Here is a 25,009-nt window from a genome sequence, read left to right as displayed (position 1 = left end):
ATACTTCATTTGCCAAATGACCTGATCCCCATCCGTTTGCACCCCTACTTCTACACCCTGGTGGATAATAACAAATAAAATTTGTTATTGCTATTCGGGAAATTCGGGCGTTTTAAGACTATTTCAGCGTTCGTTTTCTTCCAAATCTCAGCCAGAGAGAGAGAGAGAGAGAGAGAGAGAGACCCTTCCCTTCCCCTTCCTGATCTTCCTTCAAAAACCAAAGCCTAGAAACGTTTCTATGGCTGACATGGTGTGTGTGAACAAGCCTCCCTTTCGTGTGCTCATCCTCTCCAACTGCTACAATCCTGGAGTTCCCGAAATCTCCCTGTTGCAGTTCGAAGAGGATAACGAGGGAAAGGTGATGGCCCAAGGCAACCTCTCAAAGATTTGTAACGTGAACTCTGCCAAGTTCAGCAGCTTCACCTACGACGTTCGCAACGGCTTGCTGTTCTTGGCCGATAACTATGGCCGCGTTTGCTTCGTCTGCAATCCCTGCACCGGCGAGCACACAACCCTGCAGAATTCGTCTCCTTTGGACTACCCAGAACCCCAACGCTGGTACCACAACGTTTTCAAATATGCTTTCGGTTTCAACCCCAAAACACTCGAATACAAGGTGCTCCGATTGAGGTTGGGATCGTCAGGTAATAATGAAAATCACTCCCACCCACGAGGAATCGCAGGAAGAGGGCTTTTTCCCCAGACGAGGTACGAGTGCGAGGTGATCACTCTGGGCAAGGACTCATCTTGGCGACCGGTGGGCACCCTGCCCCAAGCTGTCTTCGACACGTGCGGCCGAATAGTCAATAACGTTGCGCACTGGTTGCTCGAAGAGCGTCGAGGCAACCCCTTTTACATCGTGACATTCGATTTGGAACGGGAGACCTTGGGAGCCAAACCCCACCCACCCTGCTGCAACGACCACACTCAGCCGGACTTCCCCCACCGCATGTATCTGTATGAGCTGAGGGGTTGCTTGGCTGTCATGGACGCCGAGATTGATGATCATTTCAACTTGTGGGTGATGAGGGATTACGAGACCGATGTTTGGACCAAAGACTACCATGTCGTTTTTCACGGGTTGGATATGTTGGATTCCGCTCCGCCGATTCCGCTTGACGTTTGGAACGGTGAGTTGTTGTTCTGGTTGGACATCGGGGAAGAACATTGCTTGGTGCTTTACGATGTTGAGTCGTGTACGTTCAGGAAGCTCGGTTGCGCGGGCGCGAGGTTGCCCACGCGGATGCTTGCTATTACCTTCGAAGGGAGACTCTTTTCTCTGGACTCTATAGCAGGGAAAAGTGATGATGCATAATGGCGGATGCTTGATGAGAATATTTGGTCTGATCATGACTCTAATTCTGATCTTGATTATACTTTTTTTTTTTTCTTTTCGTATTGATGTTTTTATTTTTACTGTGAAATACTTTCCATGGACTTCCATCTGTTACCAACTGAAATGATAGGACATGTTTGTGGTATTCAAACTTGCGGCAGCCAGCATTCAATTTCTCTTCCACTTTTCCATATATATATATATATATATATATATATCACACACCTATGGTGATAATATATTTGTAATTTTTTTTTTAAGCTCAATATAATTCTTTTATTTAACTTTAAAACATACCAAATATTCATTATCATGAGGCATCTGTTAGAGATAAAGTTGATCTAGGGTATGTAGATCCAAATAAAGGTGAAGATAAGGACTCATATGAGAGAGAGAGAGAAGGATTTACAAAAGGAAAGAGAAGACTCAAGGCTTGCCAGCATTTAATTTCTCTTCCACTTTTCGTTTAATATTTAGTTAACGTATATATATCACACACCTTTGGTGATAATATATTTGTAATTTTTTTTTAATGCTCAATATAATTCTTTTTATCTAACTTTAAAACATACCAAATATTCATTATCTTCAAACACTGAAATTACATGAGAATTGTTGAGAAAACAACGTTTTCACTTGTGGTGGTACCTTTTGTTGTTTTTCTTCTGCAACAGAGCTGGGGGAATTAAGGCTCCCTCATTTTACATCAGCTATTCAACCACCTATATACCAGTGGGTTTGGAACTTGCCACGTCCCATCCCATGGTGAGAAGCACTAACTGATCCCAGACGAGGAATGTTCCGGTTGGTTGATAGCATTTGCTGCTTAACAGATAATCATTCAAGACAAAAATGCTAATTAAAAAGGTTAGAAGTGACACTAGTCTTGGGGTGAAGGTGCTGCTGACCCTTTCATCTCAAGTTCGACTTTTACAGATGATTTTAACTGGTGGACTCTGTAAGTGCTTGGATGTTAATGAACCCACCTGGGGTTTACCTCGCAGCGCACAGGCCCATTAAGTGGTCCGGTCCTCGTTAAGGGTTACTCATCATAAAAGAAAAGAAAAGAAAAAAGAGAGCTTTAGTATCGGCAAATTGGTTATTTCAATATATGACTTTAATAGGAGGTTTATTTGCTTAGTTCGTTGAACTACTATTGATTCCACATGCATCCCCGGCACCTTCGGTCTTGATGCACATTCTTTCGGATGTATTAAATATGGTCATGCTGAAGCGGCCAAAGTAGGACGTCAACCGGATCCGTCCTATCTTCACCGCTTGTCCAACTCTTCCCTTGTTAGGCTGGGGGTCGATATCTCATTACCCTGAGCCATGTTTTTCCTGATTAATAAAACTAAGTTTACTTTTCCTCAAAAAAAAAGACTCCACATGCACCAACCAATCAATGTGGCATGGGTTACCTAAGGGCTCACCTCTTCGGCTCGGCAAGCATAAAGTAAAAAATTGCCGGTATTTGATAAGAAAGAATCTGTGGATATATATAAAAACTGGTGCTGGTGCTGGTGCTGGTTTGGAAATTACTCAATTAAAAAAAACCAATTTTTAAGCTTAATGTTCTCAAGTTCAAAATTGAGTTTTGTCTCAACTGAAAATGCTGATAAAAAACTTATGCATCCCAAGTTATGGTACATTGCCAAAAAAAGCCTAATTACAACTTCACAAGCAAGATCGGAAACAACCACCAAGCAAGCACCGACTTGCTATATATGCCATGGGATACCAATGGACAATTTTTTTGAAAGAGACAAATCCATACAAGTCACACCATTAACTGAGAGAGGATGATCAGGTTCAAGTTTTTTTTTTTTTTTGTAGTTAAACGGATAAACTGAGAGCCTGGTAGCAGGCAGACAAAAGAGTGATGCCCACCACAGAAATCGAACCTTGACCACCCGTCTGATAACCAAGGTCCAACCCCATTATATTACATAAACTCCCTTTGGGGCAAGTTTCGATGGACCTTGGATAGAAAAGCGTTCAAAGGAATTGGATGTCATTCATTGCCAAGATGGAATGACACCCAGAAACCCACCAAACGGTAGGTCTCCACCGAGCTAGATGGATCCACAAGCCTTTCCAATGCTTTTAGCATTACCCCTATCTGTTCAATATAAACGGGTAGGTTCTCTCTCTCTCTCTCTCAAGTCTAAATTTTGTGCCTTCACCTGCTTTGATACCATCACCAGTTTTGTATATGGCGAGCAAATGGCGTATTAATTGTTTTTCGTATATTGACAGTTACCGCAAAAGAACCTACATAGTCGTCCAACATTGCAATGATAACAACATCCGGAAAAGATGGCTCATTTGGTGGAAGGTAGATAGAGTCAATTCATATTGTAACTGCCACCAAGAGTCATGCGTCTGGCACACCTGATAGTGTGCTTACCCCTTATGAGGTGGCTAAAAATTACGGGTACTTGATACGGCAACATCTCCCTAGTAGAAAAGTGTTGGCGTATTCCCAAAAAACATAGCTGAAATGTATATGAGTACTTGTAGATGCCATTGAAATGATCCCCAACGGTGAGCAGGACCCTGAACTCAAAAATATCAGAATGTGGACACTATACGAGAGAGTTAGGAGGCTGATTGCACCCATCACACGTACAGTCCCCCTCTTCCTTTTATAAGGGGACCAGTGGGCTTCCACATTCACGTAACCTCCACCTACTTAAAGCTATCAACTCCTCACTATTAACCACTAGCCCACAACTTGTAGTGTCAAACCGAGTCACATATGGGTTGGATCCAAGCCCAAAATATCCAACATTCTTTCACTTGACCCACTGATACTAAAAGTGTTATAAATAAAGGTTTATACAGTAATCTCGATTTTAATGGGTTCACATGCTATCCTGTATCACAAAAATGAATCATATGAGTTATGGAGATGAATACCTCTTTATGAAATACCCTATTTTTATATACTACAATACAATTCATTATCAATGCTTTAGCATGTTGAGATTACATTCATGAATAGGTTGATCTCTAACTCATTCAAATGGTCATTTCATATTGTTATTCTGCTATTCTCTCTAACCATATGACAGGTTTTTCTTATGTAAAATCAATAATACACAATGCCATAGAAAATTCATTTATTTTCACAAATGTGAGCACATATAATGTATTGTTATACATCAGAAGGACTAAAAAAAACTCATCCCCTTTACATGTTGAGAATACAATCTTGGTGCTAGCCCTTTAGTAAAGAAGATCCATAGTCATTTCTTTCGTACCAATTGTATCAATACATAACAGATGATTCTCAGTCATTTCTTTAACAACAAAGTATTTTAACTTCTTGTGTTGACACGAGGTTGAACTCTTGTTATTATTTGAAAAGGACACGACTACTTCATTAACACAAAAGATCTTTAGTAGTCTCTCAATAGAGTCCATAATATCAAGATCTATAACGAAGCTACAAATCTATATGGCTTGAGATAAAATCTCGTATAAATCAATATTTTTTATCCCAATGGATTTCAAAAATTCTTTCACTGTCCTGCAGTGAGATATGACACCTCAAATATTCTTAGTCGCTCGCGATTGCAAAAGCAACATGCTAAGATATTCGAACACTCCCACTTCTCATAGACATCATTTTAAGCGCTCCCACTTATCATAGATAGCCTTCAAAATGGTTGTTCTATTCTCCGTATGAGTGAAAGATAAATCGCTTAATACGAGATTCACATTAAAAAGGTAAATATGAGACCTCTTATTATTCACCTTTTCTCAGACAAGCATAGTTGAGCCATTATCGTTGGTAAAACTAGCAGATCATGTAAGCAGAGGCAATTCAGCAATGTACCCCATCATAATAAATCCTTCCTCATATAGGGACCCACAGGACATTAGGGCGTGTTTGATCACATGTCGTGCTGGACGTTGTGATGATCAAACGCTTAGAATAGGATGAGGGATCACTCTAACGAAAAAGTCAAGGGAGAAGGAATCTATCCTTGACCCTCTCTCTCTCTCTCTCTCTCTCTCGTATTCTCTTTGATTAGGGTTTTGATTAGGTCTCTCAATAAGAAATTTCTTTGAATAGGGGTTTTTATTTAATTAGAGCTTTCTCTTTGATTTTCTAGTTAATTTAATTAAAATTTTACTTTGATTTGATTTGAGTTTTTTCTTTGGTTAGGGCTTTGAATCAAATTTCTTAATTAGAGTTTTTTATAGTAAATTTGATTAGGGATTTACTTTGATTTGATTATGGTTTTTTTATTTGATTTTCTTTTATTAAGGCTTTGAATCAAAATTTTAAATTAGAGGTTTTTATATATAATTTGATTAGGGATTTTTTTATTTGATTAGAGTTTTTTTTTCTTTGGTTTGGTCTTTAAATCAAAAAAATTTAATGAAAATTTTTTATTGTTAATTTGATTTGAATTTTCTTTTTTGGGTTTTCATTGATTAGGGTTTTGAATTAAATTTCTTAAATTTGGAGTTTTTATAATTAATTTGATTAGGGCTTTTCTTTTATTTAATGATGGTTTTTTTATTTGATTAGTGTATGAATTAGGGTCTTTTATATTTAATTTTATGGTTTATTTTTCTTGTAGTTTAGGATTTTTTAGTTTATTTATGATTTATTTTCTTGTATTTTAGGATTTTAAGACTTATTTCTAGTTTATATATGTTTTTTTGTATTTGTATATAAAAAATATTAATTCTTATTTTTCTCAAATTACACAAATTTTAAACATTTTTTTATACTTGAATTCAGTTTGAGATCCATATTTGGGTCTAAAATCCATAAACTTTTTTTTTTATAAACTTTAGAGACTAGATCGTATATGACACCCTCGCATGGATTGCACGACTGAAAGGTCAATGACTACCCAGGTGTTATTAAAACCGTTAATCATCCACCTCATATACTTCCTTCTATTGATTTATGTATTGCATCAAATGCTTTGAAAAGTCAATCATTATAATGTCCTTCTTAATTAAAGATGGTATATAAATGTGGGTTCAACATGCTAGCGATATTTAATCTAAAGGGCTTTTAAGCTTGAAAGGGAAAAAGTGTTGGCAAAGAGGGCCGAAAGTTGCCTTCAAAATCAGCCAAACATTTCCATGATGCATCAGGCCTGCCTCACCAATATTTTTAGCTGACAAGGGTGCCGCTCATCTGGTAAGGGCAACTTGTTAAAAAGTTGATGGAAAGGCATGAGTTCGAAGCCCATAAAGGAGCGTCCCTTTAAATAAACTCAAAGTTGGGTGTATTTCCCATTGAGCAGGGGGGCACCTCAAGGGTTTTATCAACTGAAGCCTGACGAGTTTTCCATTGGCCTAGCAAAAGGAAATAAAAAAAGTTGAACATTCAGGTTTAAGTTTTTCTTTTTTTAATTATGTGCTATATCTTACATTGGGATCTAAATGGGTCGGGTTTTGGATCTCAAAATACATTGGGGAGTCAGGTTGGTTCGGGTCCAGAACAGTCAAAATTTGAAAAAAATGTCTTCCTAAACCAGACCTATTTGCAACCCTTTGGATTATCCTTTATTTTTCCTTTGATATTCATTACTGTATTGACCACATTATCGAACATATTTTTCTTCATATGTTTCACATCCAAATTATGTCGTATTAATAAGGACAATTAATATGGTAGTTTCTAAAATATAGATTTCTTTATCCAATTCTGATCCTTCCCAAATCTAAGGAAGGGCATCGCACTACGGACATCTGTCAGTCCATAGAGAAAGAATCACAATCATCTTAAGATCTTTAACCCAGACAACCATGTAGGTGTATATTCTATTTCAGTTTTGCTTGCTTAAAATGTGTTCCTTTGTCGTTAGAACGGATGGTTGCTTGATAGAAATCGACAGTGGCAATCAAACCAACACGGCTTCCTTCCATGCGTCAATCTAAAAGATTTTGCTTTCTCTATGCAGTATGGATATGCCAACCTCTTATGTGTGCTTCAACCAGATAACATACCATACGCAAGAAAGTCACTAATTATCAATAAAATAGTAGCCTTCATAATGAAGTTTTATTTTTTGTGAGCATCATACGTGAGAACATCATCATCCCATAGTATTTTCAGTTTATCAATCAATGACCTTAAATATACATCAAGATTTTAGCCCGAATACGTCAGACTAGGGATCAATAGTGACAAAAAAAGATTTTGATGCTTCATACATAAGCTTGGAGGAAGGTTGTATGAGGTGACAAATATCGGTCAACACGAGTATGGGGTTGATCTATCCTCAAATAGATTAAATACATCTATACATAAACCGAACCTAACATTTCTCACTTTCGTTGCGAAGGTCTGATGAGTACGATCAAAGTGCTTTCAAGCTTCCACGTTAACATGATGTGTGATCTTGTCTTCATCGTGTCGAACTTTATTTGCATGCCATCTCATGTGTTTAGCTGTTCTCGAAGACATATACAATCGTTAGAATCTAAGGGTAAGAGGAAAATAGCAGAGTAACTTGTATGACACTTCTTTTGACCTCGTGCTAGCATTGCCTCTTGTCTTTAGCTTGCATTGAGGATGCCCACATGACAGACATATCTGCTACTTTCTTGGTCTTTAAAATATAACATGCAGTGATTTGGATAAGCATCTATCTTTTGATACTCCATACCTAAAGTGTTGATCATAACCTTCGCACGGTAGAAATTTTATGGTAATTTCTCATCTTCGGGCAACATACTCTTCACAATAGAGCACAGACGGTCAAAACATGATTGACTCAAATTATACTCTGACTTCAAATTTAGTAGTTGAAGAACTACAGATAAGATAGTGTGACTCTCACAACCATTCTAAAGTGGTTCCTCATCATCTCTAAGTAAGTCATAAAATCTACTACCTGCATCGTTTGTTGTTGCTTCCTCTATCCAGTTGGTACATCACTAGGACCCATAGCAGAATCCAGTTTTGGTCCTGCAGCATCAAATATCAAATCCATATATGGATTATCATGCACCATATTCACCCATGCATCAAAATTATTCCTAAATTTTTCATCATGAAGAATCCAATTTTGATAACCACTCACAAAACCATTCTTGTATAGGTGATGTCTAATGTCATGAGGTTCTACAAATCTATTGTTCTTATACATCGTGCAGGGGCACCTGATCTGACCTGTGAAATCCACTGTACTGACACTTGCCTTTGTAAATTCAATAAAACTGTCAACACCATCCATATATTCAAGCAATACCTCATTATCAATTATCCTACTGTACATTCATTCACGGTTTATAGTAATTTTGTCCTATGATATTACGGATATTATCCTAACAAGTTAAAAGAGAATCATAAGAATGCTACGTGGTTTATAAATCTGTTAGGAATTCTTGTTTGGTGATTATTGGTGAGCAATTTTTTTTATTTTTTTAATGCACAAATTTTCTTTTCCTCTACCACATACATGTTTAACTTAAAATGCAATTCCATGAACTTTTATGAATGCATTGATAATTCAATATTTTTGTGTGTAACACCATCACATCATATTTACACACATCACAAAGATATTTAGAAAGATAAAATCACATTCACAAATATGATACATTCAATTTAAGCATATTTTCATGATACAATTTCACATGGAATGCATAATCAAATCCAAAATAACTTCATGCAAGCATGGATAGTCATGTCAAACATTGCAATACATTCAATCATTTATATCACAACTGTAAAACCCATAAATTTTAAGAAATTATCAATGAAATAAAAAAATATGCATTTGTATGAAATAATATAACTTTTGTAATATGCAATGTGATTTCAATGCTTATGGGTTAATAAAACGAACCCAATGACGAATACTAGAAATGGGATTTAGATCCGAACTTTAGCGAGATCCGATAATCCAACCCGGTTCATGGGGCCAAATGGGAAAATCCAATGGTTTCGGAATGATAGCGTGAGATTCGAAGCACATTTAAGTTGAGAGGGTGTAAGTTTAGAATAAACAGGAGAAAAATCCACGTAGTAACATGAGAGATCCACCAACGGGGGGAAAATGTCTTAATAGGACATAAAGGGAATTTCTTTGTAAAGTTAAACAACAAGCAATGATATGGTGTAGTGGTAGGACACATGGTTGTGTGGAGCCACAACCCAAGTTCAAAACCTACGGTGCGCTCATGTAGAAAGGTAAAGTGTTGCCTTTTTGCATAAAACTCGGAACTGAACAAAAAGGGTTAAATACAATTTAGTCCACATCCTTTGCAACGAAAAGCAATATAACACAAGTGGTGGGGGTCCGTTGTCCCTTCGGTGGAGGACCATGGTTTGAAACCCCCAGTGCACAGATTTTTCTTTTTTACACATAAAGGTGATTTTTACCATAGTGAAAGGGGTAAAAATGTGGGCTAGAAAGAAAAAAAAAACTCTCTACCTCATAACCCACTTCCCACCAAAAACGCGTGGGAGTTGGTTTTTAGTTCCCTATTTTCCAAGAAACAAGGAAAATCCCACCAAATGGAGGAGGGTACCACTAAAAGAGAGAAATTGGAAGTTTGAGATAATTTTGCTAAAGAGAAGATGAGGGCGATTTTGGAAAATTCTAAACACCCACTTAAAATGTGGGCTAGAGGTTAGGGTTTTGAAAATGAAAACTCCCCTAAGTGGGGAAGGAAATTAAATTAAGAGGAAAGGGGGAAACGACTGGACTTCCCTACTCTCTCTCTCTCTCTCTTAACATTTTTGGCCCATCCCTCCTTCTCTCCCATCGTGGTGGTCGACCCTCCTTGCTGGACGTGTGGACCTCCATTGCCGAAGTGGTGTGCTACTCCAACGTGAAAGAAAGAGGGCCACCATTGTCATCGACAAGAAGCTCCATAGAGGTAAGGAGTATTATGTTGTATGTAGTGGTCGATGGCCTGTAGCGCAACTATGCTGCAGACGACGTCAGTATGATATTACTAAACCTACCTCACAGTGCCATTGCTGAAATTGTTGTTAAAAAAAAGGGGGGCTTAGCCTGTCGTGTATTTGGGTGTGAGGTTTGTGGACCGAAGCATGTCTATTTCTCTTTGTCTAAACTTATATTTCTGAATGAAAAATCACTGTTAGATGTAGCATTTAAAATTTGTTCTATCGCTCACCTTTCTTTACTCTGTTAATAAAGTTAGATAACTATTGACCATATTAAGTTATTTTGTTGAACATGCGACTGAATGCGTTAGTATCTATCGATTGTTTTCTTTATTAGTTTCTTCTGTTAACATTATGAGCATATTGGGATTCAATTGCTTAACAAGGAATTTTTTTATATGCAATATCATTGATTGGTAGATAATACGTGCAGTCCAATTGGTTCCATGTGTGTATGCATCACAGGTAGTTGGGAAAGATGCTTAAGAAAAAAAAACATACGTTCTATCATTTACAACTTTTATTTCCTATGATAGACTTTATAAAATAGCCATTGTTGATGTTGTGAATTTTCGAGAAGTATTTATTTCAGTAGTATTGTCATTTAACATAAACGAAGTTGTGGGTGGGTGTATTGATATTTAGATCAGGTGTGTAAACCACATCTTTTATTTTCTTGCAAATGAATGCAAGCTGCTGACACAATGATTTGCTTTCATAAAGTTTTAATTCATGTAAAATCAATGTATATATAGCATGTAAAACAATAAGGGTCACGTTAGACCAAATTTCGACCTCGACTCCACCACATATTTGTCGACCCAATTTCGACCCAAATCTAGGCACAACCAACCACATTTACTTTGAATCCAACAACAATATCGGTTCAATCAAACAAATGATTGGGTTGGAGCTCCATCCTGCTTGCATCTATAAGAGCATAATAAAATGCCACACGGCAGGCTCATTAAGTGACGTGGTTCTCGATTATAACTAGGGGTGTCAACGGATCAGGTTTGGTTTGGACTCAGGTGAAACCAGACTTGGACTCAATTTTTATGTATGATATCGGGTCTGGACTCAGGTTTAATCAGGTCCACTATAAGAAAAAACATACCTCGACCCCAATAAAAACTACATGAACCAGACCCGGACAAACCATATTTTTTATAAATTTTATATTAAAAATTTGTGAGTCTTAATCGAAACTCGGGTAGGGTCCGGGTCTGGTATAAAATTTTATAAACTATACCCGGGTTCATGTATTAATCAGATCTTTGGGTCTGGACTTGAGTTCGCTTATTTATCACCATACCTGGACCCTATAGTGTTTGGTTCGGGTTGGGTCTAGATATACACGACCGTGCATTTAGCAACAACTTGAGCATTGCTTAACAGGCTAAAAATTTAGATCGAACTGAACAACATTGGTGTCAGCAACATTGGGTAGAAATCGGCGATGACACTCAAACCAGCAAGGCTTCCTTCCATGCGTCAATCTAAAAGTTTTTGTATCCTCCATGCAGTACGGATATGCCAACCTCCCATGTGTGCTCCAACCAGATAACATACCATATGCAGGGAAGTCACTGATTGTCCATAGAACAACGACCTTTGTATTAAAATTTTGTTTTTTGTGGGCATCATACGTGGTAACACCGTCATCCTAGAGTACTTTTAGTTCATCAATCAATGACCTTAAATATACATCAAGATTTTGGCCAGGTGAGGTCGGACCAGGGATCAATAGAGACAATAAAAGATTTGGAGGCTTCATACATAAGCTTGATGGAAGGTTATATGGAGTTACAAATACTGGCCAACATGAGTATAGAGTTGATCTACCCCCAAATGGATTAAATCCATTTGTACATAGACCGAGTCTAACATTTCTTACTTCCATTGCGAAGTTCTGATGAGTACGATCAAAGTGCTTCCAAGCTTCCGCGTCAACAGGATGCGTGATCTTGTCTTCATCATATCAAACTTTATTTGCATGTCATCTCATGTGTTTAGCTGTCTTTGAAGCCATATACAATCATTGAAATCTAGGAGTGATAGGAAAGTAGCAGAGTGACTTGTATGAAACTTTTTTTGATCTCGTGCTACCATTGCCTCTTGTCTTTGGCTTGAACCAAGGATGCCCACATGACGGGCATGATATGTTGTTTTCCTGATCCTTGAAATACATGCAGTGATTTGGACAAGCATCTATCTTTTTATACCTCATACCTAGAGCGTTGATCATAACCTTCGCACGATAGAAATTTTGTGGCAATTTCTCATCTATGGGTGACATACTCTTCACAATCATGCACAAACGGTCAAAACATGATTAACTCAAATTATACTCTGACTTCAACTTCATTAATTGAAGAACTGCAGACAAGATAGTGTGACTCTCGCAACCGTTCCAAAGTGGCTCATCAGCATCTCTAAGTAAATCATAAAATCTACTAGCTGCATCGTTTGGTGATTCTTCATCTACTATAGTTGTTACATCACCAGGACCCATAGCAGAACCCATTTTTGTTCCTGCAACATCAAATATCAAATCCATATATGGATTATCGTGCACCACATTCACCTGTGCATCAAAATTGTTTCTAAATTCTTCACCATGAAACATTCAATTATGATAATCACTCACAAAACCCTTCTTGTATAGGTGATGTCTAACAACATGAGGTTCTACAAATCGATTGTTCTTACAAATCTTGCAGGGACACCTAATCCAACCTATGGGATCCACTGTAATGACACTTGTCATTGCAAATTCAATAAAACTTTCAACAATATCCATATATTCATGCGATAACTCATTGTCAACTATCCAACGGTACATCCAATCACGGTTTGCAATCATTTTGTCGTATGATGTTACGAATAGTATCTTAACCAGTTAAAAGAGAATCATCAAAATGTTATGATGAAGAAAATATCAAATTTATCATGCAATATATAATGTTATACAATCACAAGAATTATGATGCATGCATTGATAACTTAATATTTTCATGTGCAAACTATTTATAACATGATACATTCATTTGAAGCATGCTTTCATTATACAATTTTACATGTAAGTCATAATCAAATTGAAAGTAACTACATACAAGCATGAATACAATCACATTCAACATTGCGATACATCAAAAATATTCATATCAAAAAAATGCCAAACATGTACCTGCAGCAAATACACTCCAATATCCCGCTAACTACTACCATGCCTAGCATGAAATTCGTACTCCAAAAATAAGAACACTTCTATTTTCATACATTTAAATCATGCTCAACATGATCTCCAAACTCCAATAAAACAATCCTAGATATCAACAACTAAGTGAGTGTGTGAACAGTAAAGTGTTGCATCCAATAAATTAAACAACATGTGATACGCTTGCATCACTTACTCACCACCGGTATTTACCTGATTTGCATTAATTTTGTAACTTACCACGGGTGGCGGGGCACAAGCGAGATCCGTTGAGAAATCTGTAAGAGACAATGTGTTAAAATAAAGTCACCCTCTACTGAAAGGAAAGAATTTAGAATAAATATCGAAGTCGGACAGGATTCTGGAAGAGGCGGAACACCTCCTAGGCGTCGACCACCTCTCCGTTCGGCCCAACAGGTTTTCGAGTTCGGCCAGCCAGTCAGTAGGTCGACGATGTACGACAGCGGCACGAGGTCTCCGGAGGCAGTGATCGTACCCTGGAGCGGCAGACACAGAGTGATGCCATGGTTCAGGAACCCAACGATCATCGAGCGCCCCCGGCCCATCGCCCCTCCTGCTGAAAAAAAAAAACGAGGCAGGAGGGGACACCCCCTGCCAAAAAAGAAATAAAAGCAGGGGCTCGCCCTCTGCATGAAATAAAAAGAGGCAGGGGGCGACCCCCTGCCAGAATAAAAAAATGAGGCAAGGGGGGCGACCCCTGTTGAAAAAAAAAGAGGCAGGGGGTCGCCCTTCGCACCCCCCTGCCGAAAAAAAGAGAGGCAGAGCCCCCCCCCCCCCCCCTCTGGCGAAAAAAAAAGAGGCAGAGGGGTCCCCCCCTCTGTCAAAAAAAAAGAGGTAGGTGGCGACCCCCCCTGCCGAAAATAAAAAACGAGGCAAGGGGCGACCCCCTGCCAGAAAAAAAAAATAAGGCAAGGGGGGTGACCCCCTGTCAGAAAAAAAAAAGAGGCAGGGGGTCGCCTCCCCCCATGCCAGAAAAACAAGAGGCAGGGGGGCCCTTGCCGAAAAGGCAGGGGGGCGACCCCCTGTCGAAAAAAAATAACGAGGCAGAGGGGCGACTCCCTGCCAAAAAAAAAAAGAAAATATTTACCTGGGAGACGTCGGGCGACGAGCGGGGAGCGACGGTCGGTTGGCGGGGAGCAGCGGGCGGCGGGCTGGGGACTGCGTCGGGCGAGAGAGGGCGGTGGGTGGGAGAGGCAAAACAGGAAAGAGAAAGAAGGGTTCTGATTAGAAATTTAGCGATGGATTTGGTGACGGCCTACTTCCGTCGTAATGCCGTCGCAAATTTACATGACTAGTTAGCGACGAAATATTTTCGTCGCTAACGTTGTCGCTAAGTAGCGACGGAAACATTTTCGTCGTCAAATCCATTGCTAAATGTTGCAGATATTACGATCAAAACTTGACGTCGCTAATTAGCGACGGAGTTGGCAACAAAAGTTTTTCCATTGCTATTTTCGTAAATATTACAAATTTTAACGACTGATTTGTTTCTCTCGTTAATCTGTCACAAACTTCCATCGCTAATGCCCATTTTTCTTGTAGTGATCCTGCACATAACAAATGGTTGGTGAAAAAGAGACACTACATCCAAAATCAGTGATTGAAGAGACCGAAAAAAGATTTAAATTGAATTTTGAAATGATTTTTATTTTTTGAACATAAAATTCTTTATTTTGACCATAAACTTTTTCAAGGTTTCCCATTCCTTCAACATCTAATGATGTTCCATCGGCGTGGAGACAATATTTAAAAGTATTTAGACTTGGTTTTGACGAAAGAGATGCATTCAGAGTCATGTGAAAAGAGGCACTCGAATCAAGAATCCAAAAGGACTTATATGGAATTGATGAGATCACAACACTAGAGGTGGAAGATGTAGAAGAATTGATTCTCATGAATTGTTGGAGAGTTTCGGTAAGTTATGCAGTGAAATCTTTTATATCTCCATCTCTCTTTGATTCTTCACTCGAATTGCTTAAAAACTCTCCAACGGAGACTACCTTTCTTTTGAGTTTTAGACAATCCGATCGAAGATGACTCAGTTCATTACAATGGTGACAAACAATTTTTCTTCCACCACCGTTATTATTTTTTCAAAAATGAGGTGGTTTATATGTCTTCGCATTGTTTCCCGGTCTTGATATCGCATGGACCTCATCAATATCTATTTTTTAAAGCCGAACGAGTTTCTTCTTGGCATAAATCGGCTAAAATTTCACTAAGAGGGGTAGAAGCCTTATGAAGAAGGAACTCTCTTAATTGTTCAAATTCTAGACGAAGCCCATAAATGAATTGAAAAAACCTCCTTCTTTTCATTTGCTCTTGCCTCATAACAATATTACTTCCTTCACATTGTGGTTTAAGAAGTGCAATTTCATCCCATAATACTGATATAGTACTATAGTACTCTCTAATGCTCATGTCCCCTTAATTTTTCTTATTTTTTCTTGCAAAACGAAATGCATAGCAAGTTTTTTTTAGTGTATACCTTTCATAAAAAATCAAGCTTCATTTGCTTTTTTGAATTTTGTAAGATTGGCGCATATTTTGAGCTCCACGTTGTTCATGAATCATGGCAATATCTTGGCATGCTCGCTTTCCCTATCTTTCATTTGAGATTGATATTCCTGACACTACAAGAAAATTGTTAATTAGCGACGGAAATTTGCAACGGATTTTTTCTGTCGCTAATTAGCGACAGATTAGCTAGAGATAGAATCTGTCGCTAATTCGCGACGAATTAGCGAGAAACCAACTTTTATCGCTAATCTGTCGCTACTTAGCGACGGATTAGCGACTGCAGTTTTTTGTCGCTACTTTTTATTACAAGAACACCATTTTAGCGATGGATTTAGAGAGGGAATTCTGTCGTCGCTAATCCGTCGCTAATTAGCGACGGCGTAGCAACAAAATATATTTCGTCGTTTTTTTTGTATTTTGGTATTTTAATTTAGCGACGGCTTAGCGACGGAATGTTTCCGCCGCTAAGTTGTCGCTAAATGTCGCGTAAATCCCTAATCCCATCCCTCTTTCTCTTTTTCCTGTTTCGCTGTATTGCTCCTGCCCGCCGCCCTCTCCCTCCCGCCGCCCGTCAGCTCTCGCCACCGTCCGGCCGCCGGCGCTCGCCAGCCGCCGCTCCCCGTCAACCTCCCGCCACCGCCCGGCGACGCGCAGGTAATCACTTGCATCTTCTTCTTCTTCTTCTTCTTCTTCTTCTTCTTCTTCACGCTGTACGCCCCGGCGATGGGCGATGAGGTTGAGCCTGGGCTATCGGCGGTGAACCTCGCCTGAGCTTGCCTTGCCTCAAGCTCATGGCCTGAGGTGAGGCTTCGCCTAAGCCGGGCTTGCCTCAGGCTCATAGCCTGAGGTGAGTCCTCGCTTGAGCCAGCCTCATGCTCGAGCCATAAGGTGTGCTCGTTGAGGCCAGGGTCGAGCCCTCGCCTGGGCCAGGTTCACGTCTGAGCCTCCCCTGAGGTGAGCTCACCTCAGCCTAGCCTCCATTCCTCACTTCAGTCAGGCTTGAGGTCTTGCTCATCCACGCAACCTCGCCAGCCTGTTCGCTGTCCCTTGTGTGCACATTTTCAAGATCCACAATCCTTCCATCGCCCTCACGTTGGTCCCTCAAACCTTCAAGTTGTGGGTCTTTTGCTTGGTTTGTTATTGGAATCATCAAAATCACATTTCTTCCTTAAGATTCCACATGCTTGTGTTAATTTTTTTTTCTTTTTTCCACTTTGGTGATGATCATGAATGTGTGCATCAAGCATGAAAGAATCAGATTTCTTTTTTTTCCTACTTTGGGCGAAAAGTTTTGTAACATTGGTGCAATTTTGAATTATACTGAAAACATGGGAGCAATTTGAAAAATTAGCCTTTAGTTTTTTCATCGAGTTCTCACTACAATTTGATGTTCAAGCTTCAAAAACAAGGTTCGGAGTGCACTTATAATTTTTCTCCCTTTTTTTTAGGGGAAGACGCTAGTTTAAAAAAATATATCATCAATGCTTCTTTTTCACTTTATTTCATCGCATTTCATCATTAGATATATTATCAACAGTTTAGTTGTTTTTTGCATTGCATAAGTATTTGTGTTTCCCTAATTAGCTTCAATATTCATTTTAACACAGTGTTTTTTGCAGATTTCTCAACGGAACTCGCTTGTGCTCTGCCACCCGTGGTAAGTAAGTGACAAAAACAATGCAAATCGGGTAAATACCCGTGGTGAGTAAGTGATGCAAGCGCATCACATGTTATTTAATTTATTGAATGTAACACTTTATTGTTCACACACTCACTTAGTTGTTGATATCTAGGACTCCTTTGTTGGAGTTCGGATATCATACTGAGCATGATTTTAATGTATGAGAATAGAAATGTTCTTATTTTTGGAGTACGGAGTCCATGCTATGCATGGTAGTAGTTAGTGGGATATTGAAGTGTGTTTGCTGCAGGTACATGTTTGACATTTGTTTGATATGAATTATTTCGATGTATTGTAATGTTTGATGTGATTGTATCCATGCTTACATGTAGTTACTTTCAATTTGATTATGTCTTCCATGTGAAATTGTATATTGAAAGCATGCTTCAAATGAATGTATCGTGTCATGAATAGTTTGCACATGAAAATATTAAGTTATCAATGCATGCATCATAATTCTTGTGATTGTATGACATCATATATTGCATGATAAATTTGATATTTTCTTCATCATAGCATTCTGATGGTTCTCTTTTAACTGGTTAGGATACTATTCGTAACATCATACGACAGAATGACTGCAAACCGTGAATGGATGTACCGTAGGATAGTGGACAATGAGTTATCGCATGAATATATGGATGGTGTCGATAGTTTTATTGAATTTGCAACGGCAAGTGTCAGTACGGTAGATCCCACAGGTCGGATTAGGTGTCCCTGCAAGATTTGTAAGAATAATCGATTTGTAGAACCTCATGGCGTTAGACATCACCTATACAGGAAGGGTTTTGTGAGTGATTATCAGAACTGGACGTTTCATGGAGAAGAATTTAGAAACGATTTTGATGCATGGGTGAATGTGGTGCACAATAATCCATATACGAATTTGATATTTGATGCCGTAGGAACAAAACTGAGTTCTGCTATGAGTTCTAGTGATGTAAGAATTGTCGTAGATGAAGAATCACCAAACGATGCAGCTAGTAGATTTTATGATTTACTTAAAGATGTTGATGAGCCACTTTGGAACGGTTGTGAGAGTCACACTATCTTGTCTGCAGTTCTTCAACTAATGAATTTGAAGTCCGAGTATAATTTGAGTCAATCATGTTTTGACCGTTTGTGCATGATTGTGAAGAGTATGTTGCCTAAAGATGAGAAATTGCCACAAAATTTCTATCGTGCGAAAGTTATGGTCAACGCTCTAGGTATGGGTTACAAAAAGATTGATGCTTGTCCAAATCACTGCATGTTGTATTTCAAAGAGCAGGAAAACGACATATCTTGTCCGTCATGTGGGCATCCTCGGTTCAAGCCAAAGACAAGAGGCAATGGTAGCACGAGATCAAAGGAAGTTTTATACAAGTCGCTCTGCTACTTTCCTATCACTCCTAGATTACAACGATTGTATATGTCTTCAAGGACAGCTAAACACATGAGATGGCATGCAAATAAAGTTCGACAAGATGAAAACAAGATCACGCATCCTGTTGACGCTGAAGCTTGGAAGCACTTTGATCGTACTCATCAGAACTTCGCAATGGAAGTGCGAAATGTTAGACTCGGTCTATGTACAGATGGATTTAATCCATTTGGGAGTAGATCAACTCCATACTCATGCTGGCCAGTATTTGTAACTCCATACAACCTTCCACCAAGCTTGTGTATGAAACGTCCAAATCTTTTCTTGTCTCTGTTGATCCCTGGTTCGACCTCACCTGGCCAAAATCTTGATGTATATCTAAGGCCATTGATTGATGAATTAAAAGTACTGTGGGATGACGATGTTACCACGTATGATGCCCACAAAAAACAAAATTTCAACATGAAGGCCGCTGTTCTTTGGACAATCAGTGACTTCCCTGCATATGGTATGTTATCTGGTTGGAGCACACATGGGAGGTTGGCTTGTCCGTACTGCATGGAGGATTCCAAAGCTTTTAGATTGAGGCATAGAAGGAAGCCTTGCTGGTTTGATTGTCATCGTCGATTTCTACCCAGCGATCATCCGTTCCGACGTCAAAAGAATGCATTTAAAGCAGGCACAACTGAAACGGAAGGTCCATCCTCAAGATTGTCTGGCATAGAGATTCTAAGAAGATTGCGATACTTTCCAGATGTATTAACAGATGCCCGCAGTCCTACACCCTTCCGTGGATTTGGGAAGGATCACAATTGGACGAAAAAATCTATTTTTTGGGAACTACCGTATTGGCCGACCCTATTGATACGACATAATTTGGATGTGATGCATGTAGAGAAAAATGTGTTTGATAATGTGTTCAATACAGTAATGAATATTAAAGGAAAAATGAAGGATAATCTGAAAGCCCGTATGGATTTAAAATTAATATGTAAAAGACCAGAATTGGAACTCAAAGAGTATAATGGCAAAGTACTGAAACCAAAGGCGAAGTACGTGCTCAGACCTGATCAAATAAAACATGTATGTCAATGGTTAGACAACTGAGATTTTCAGATAGATATGTCTCTAACATTGCTCGGGCTGTGAAGATTGACGATGGACAGTTATATGGGTTGAAGAGCCATGATTATCATATTTTTATGCAACGATTGATACCCCTAGCATTCCATGATATGTTAGACAAACCTATATGGGGGGTATTGTCTGAGTTGAGCGGATTTTTCAGAACATTGTGGGCACGGGAGGTCGTTGTATCAGATGTAAAGAATCTCGAGGACTCTGTCATCACCACTGTTTGTCTGTTAGAAAAGATATTTCCGCCAGCATTTTTCGATGTTATGGAACATTTGATCATACATCTGCCATATGAGCTAAGGGTTGGTGGCCCTGTGCAATATCGATGGATGTACCCATTTGAAAGGTATATGTTTTTTTATATTTGTCTTTTTAGTGACAGATATTTAAAATTTGAAATGTATATTCTTGTCAGATGCATGTTCGACCTAAAAAAAAAGGTTCGTAATAAAGCAAGAGTAGAAGGCTCTATTTGTGAGGCGTACACTTTAGAAGAGATTTCAAATTTCTCATCTATGTACTTCGAACCTCATATTCCAACACGTTACACATGCCCGCCCCGTAACGATGATGGAGAACAAGTAACTGTAGCTGACAAGCTGTCGATATTTCAATCACCTGGGCATGCATTTGGTAGTTGCCGATCAAGGCTATTGACAGATCGAGAGCAAGATGCAGCACACATCTATATTCTTTTTAATTGCTCAGCGATCGACCCATACATCGAGTAAGTATATGTATATGCAACTCAATTATAAATCCTTTTATGTTCTATATGTGGATACATGGCTCGGTAATATAAGTATTTGTGGTTTGCAGACGATTTGATCTGGAGTTGCAAAATGAAGTTTCACATCTCACTGATGCAGAAGTACAAAAAGAACGTGAAACTAAGTTTGTGGAGTGGTTGAAACTGTTGGTAAAAAAGCTAACATAAATTTTGTACTTATAAACAACACTAAGTTACTTAATTGATCGTGATCACAATCATTGTTTATGTTTGTGCGTAGGTTCGCAATGGTGATGTTAAAGATCAAGGAATATGTGATTTAGAACATGGTCCGACCAAAGTTGTGCAATGCTACAACGGGTATATCGTAAATGGTTATCGATTCCATACAAAAGACTACGGTATAAACAAATCAACGATAAATAGTGGCGTGTGTGTCAAGGGTAGCAGCTACGGTGAAAATGAACATGATTGCTACGGTGTTATAGAGGAAATAATGGAGTTGACTTACTTAGGCATGAATAACAGGGTTACGATATTCAAGTGTCATTGGTTTGATCCAACTGCAACAAGACTCGACAAAGCTTCAGGCATTGTGCAGGTGAATCATAAATCCAGGTTTGGAACATATGAACCATTCATATTAGCCTCGCAAGCTCAACAAGTTTATTATACTTCATATCCGAGTATAAAAAAGTCAGATAAAAATGAATGGTGGGCAGTTTGCAAGGTGAAATCCAAACTATACCCCGAGTATGATCAGTTACAGGAAGATGAGTTAGCTGAAGACAGTGATTACTATCAATCAGATGATGTCTATGACTTCGCTTATGGTCACGATGTTGTGCATGATATGCATGTCATATCTCCATTGGCCGATGAAACATTCATAGAGGAATGTGATCCAAATGATGTACCAAGTGGATGGGCAAACAATGAAGAAGAAGAAGAAGAAGATGAAGAAAGTCAAACTAGTGATGAGGAAGAATTCTCAAGCTAGTGAGCAAAATCTTATACTACAAACCTCTATTTAAATGCATTGTAATACTTGATGTGAGTTGTATTGCAATACTTGGTGTGAATGATCATAAATTTTATTTGAATGTATTGTAATACTTGATACGAATGATTCGAATGCATTGTAATACTTGATGTGAATGATTTCAATTATCTGAATGTATTATAATTTATGCAATTAACGAATGATTTGAATTAGTGCAATACTTGATGCCAATGATTTGAATTATTTGAATGCATTGCAATGCTTGATGTGAATGACTTGATTGCATTGTAATACTTGATGTGAATGATTTCAATTATCTGAATGTATTATAATTTATGCAATTAACGAATGATTTGAATTAGTGCAATACTTGATGCCAATGATTTGAATTATTTGAATGCATTGCAATGCTTGATGTGAATGACTTGATTGCATTGTAATACTTGATATGAATGATTTCAATTATCCGAATGTATTATAATTTATGCAATTAACGAATGATTTGAATTAGTGCAATACTTGATGCCAATGATTTGAATTATTTGAATGCATTGCAATGCTTGATGTGAATGACTTGATTGCATTGTAATACTTGATGTGAATTATTTGAATGTATTGTATGACATATGTTATTTGTTAGAATATGGTTTGTGGAGGTTATAGTGGTCGCTCATCCAGTTGTAGCCAGGCTCAGCCTTCATCTTCACGGGCTCCTGTGATAGGTATATCATATAACTAATTAGATGCTTGATTAGTTCAAATGCACATTCTGAGAATTTCTAATGTATTTTTTTACAGATGATGTTGCGCCTGTACACGACCCACCTACACCAGTTGATCACACAAGTCAACAGCCAACACAGGAAACAGGGTCTTCTCAGGCTGGCACAAGAAGACTTATTCGAATAGTGTATATCGATAATCGACCGTAAGTATTTTGTTTTCAATTATTGCATATCTTTTAAATATTTTATATTGATATTTACTGTGTAACAATTCATGTGCAGCACGAGGTTTGAGCCACAAGAAGTAATACGGGAGATTAGGAATTCACTTCTTCAACATCTACCAGGACCAGTTGCTCAATGGAAAGAGTACCCAAAGGAGGTGTTAGACAGATTGTGGTCCTCATTCATGGTATACAGTTGTTCCTCATAGTTAATGTGTTTCATATTTAATTTATTTAAGCAATGTTTACTAACTTTCTGAAATTATTTGTAGGCTTCGAATCGCTTCGCAACTACGGTGGAAGAAAATGATGCAAGGAAGGTGTGGCAGAAGGTGGTTGTCAATCGATTTGCAGACATGCTGCACACTATGAAGACTGCAGCAAAAAAAGCATCTGACGTAGTAGAGCACATATGAGCATGCTATATTCACATATTCAATTTTTTTACTGCCTTAGCACACATACGAGCATGATCGAATCACATATATAGTTTTTTGCCTGCCTTAAAGCACATCTGAGCATGGTAGAATCACATATAGAGTTTTTTTAGATGCCTTAGAACACATATGAACATGCTATAATCACATATTCAATTTTTTGACTGCCTTAGAGCACATATGAGCATGATAGAATCACATATAGAGTTTTTTTATTGCCTTAGATCACACATGAGCACATGATAGAATCACATATAGTGTGTAATTTATTTCATTATATTTTGTTTATCAATACTGACTGTTCTTTTCTTGTGTAGGCTGCTAGCGATAATCAGGGTAGTGGAGCTGAAGGGACAGATAAAGACAATGAATAAGAAGACGCACAAAATCTTGGCGATGATTAGAGGACTGTGTTGAAGAAGTTCCATTTTTTTTATTTTTCCTAATTGTAATTGTTGAATTGTAAATAATTAAACTTCTTAATTTTAAGGTGGAACGATTAATTGTTGTAGATTCTTGTTATATGAATTTTTTTGTGTGGTTTGTTTTTTATTTACAGGAAATATAAATTGTACAGGAAATAGAAATTGTACAGTTCTCGGTAATTAATTTTCAAATAAATTTTTTTAAATTTTTTTTCGTGTTTGCGACGGATTAGCGACGGAACCATCCGTCGCTATTCATATTAATATAGCGACGGCATAGCGACGGAAGTAAATCCGTCGCCAAGCAGTGGTCGACGTTGAGTACCGGCGGATTGACGACGGAATATAGCGCTCGTTATTCCGTCGCAATTAGCGACGGACCTGGCGACGGAATAATTTCGTCGTCAGTTAGCGTCGAAATATTCACGACGTAAGCATACTTTCGCCTCGTTGTAGCTAATCCGTCGCTAACCATGTTAGCGACGGATCAGCGACGGAATGTGGTCGTCGCTAATCTACTGCTTTGTTGTAGTGTGAATAGCTTTGGCCTTCTCTTCTTTATTGAAAGTTTTTTCTTCATTTCTCTCCTTTGTAAGCTTTAATTGTGGTTTCGGAATGGTTCCATATACAACACTCCAAAGTCTTACCTTTGAGATTATTTTCTATAGCGGTTGCCCACGTCCTATAATTTGTTTTATTCAATTTGAATGAAAGATCGATTTCTGAATTTTTGTCGGCCATTTTGAAGAAGTTTGATGGAGAGCAACAAAAAGAGTAGTCCAATGGTACTTTCACAACTAAAGTTTTGATACCATGTTACGAAACACTAAAGAGAAAGATAATGTTACAAAATGACTAGAAAATGCACAAGCACACAAGTAACATGCCACTAATGGGCAAGAATACAACAAGCCACAAAGTGACAACAAACATAAAAATGAGAAAGAGAGCTAAAAAATATAGGAACTTTTATAGAGAAGGCAATTACATGGGGCAAAGGCCCTTATTTATACACAAGAGAGGACCCAAGGAGGGGCTCCCATAGGAACTTTGGAGCCCCTCCAACGTTCATATGGTGGGCCCCTCAATGATGTAAAAAAGAAAAGAAAATAAAAGAGCATATTTCAAATGAATATGCATGGAATATATAAAAGGACTATTTTACCCCTAGTGGGTATTACAAAATGTATATATATTATATACATCTAGATAGACACATTGACATGGATATAAAATATATATGTATAGGTGTCTCTCTAGACATGTATATAGATATATATGTAATATA

The 25,009-nt window shown here is 38.3% G+C and overlaps 1 protein-coding gene across 1 annotated transcript; it reads left to right on the top strand.

The window, feature by feature from the left end:
• Positions 1–238: 238 nt before the first annotated feature.
• Positions 239–1,315, top strand: LOC149813909 (F-box/kelch-repeat protein At3g06240-like). Its single transcript, XM_089991223.1, has one exon. The coding sequence runs from the start codon at positions 239–241 to the stop codon at positions 1,313–1,315; it is 1,077 nt and encodes a 358-aa protein (XP_089847349.1).
• Positions 1,316–25,009: the final 23,694 nt, after the last annotated feature.

The sequence above is a fragment of the Nuphar pumila genome, chromosome 16 (genome assembly GCF_984573655.1).
Source record: "Nuphar pumila chromosome 16, dmNupPumi1.hap1.1, whole genome shotgun sequence".
NCBI classification, from domain to species: Eukaryota; Viridiplantae; Streptophyta; class Magnoliopsida; order Nymphaeales; family Nymphaeaceae; genus Nuphar; species Nuphar pumila.
Note: the sequence above shows the minus strand (reverse complement) of the source record. Positions and strands in the feature narration are given on the sequence as shown.

Coding starts and splice junctions, on each gene's coding strand:
- LOC149813909 (XM_089991223.1), top strand. CDS start 239: ATGGCTGACATGGTGTGTGTGAACAAGCCTCCCTTTCGTGTGCTCATC.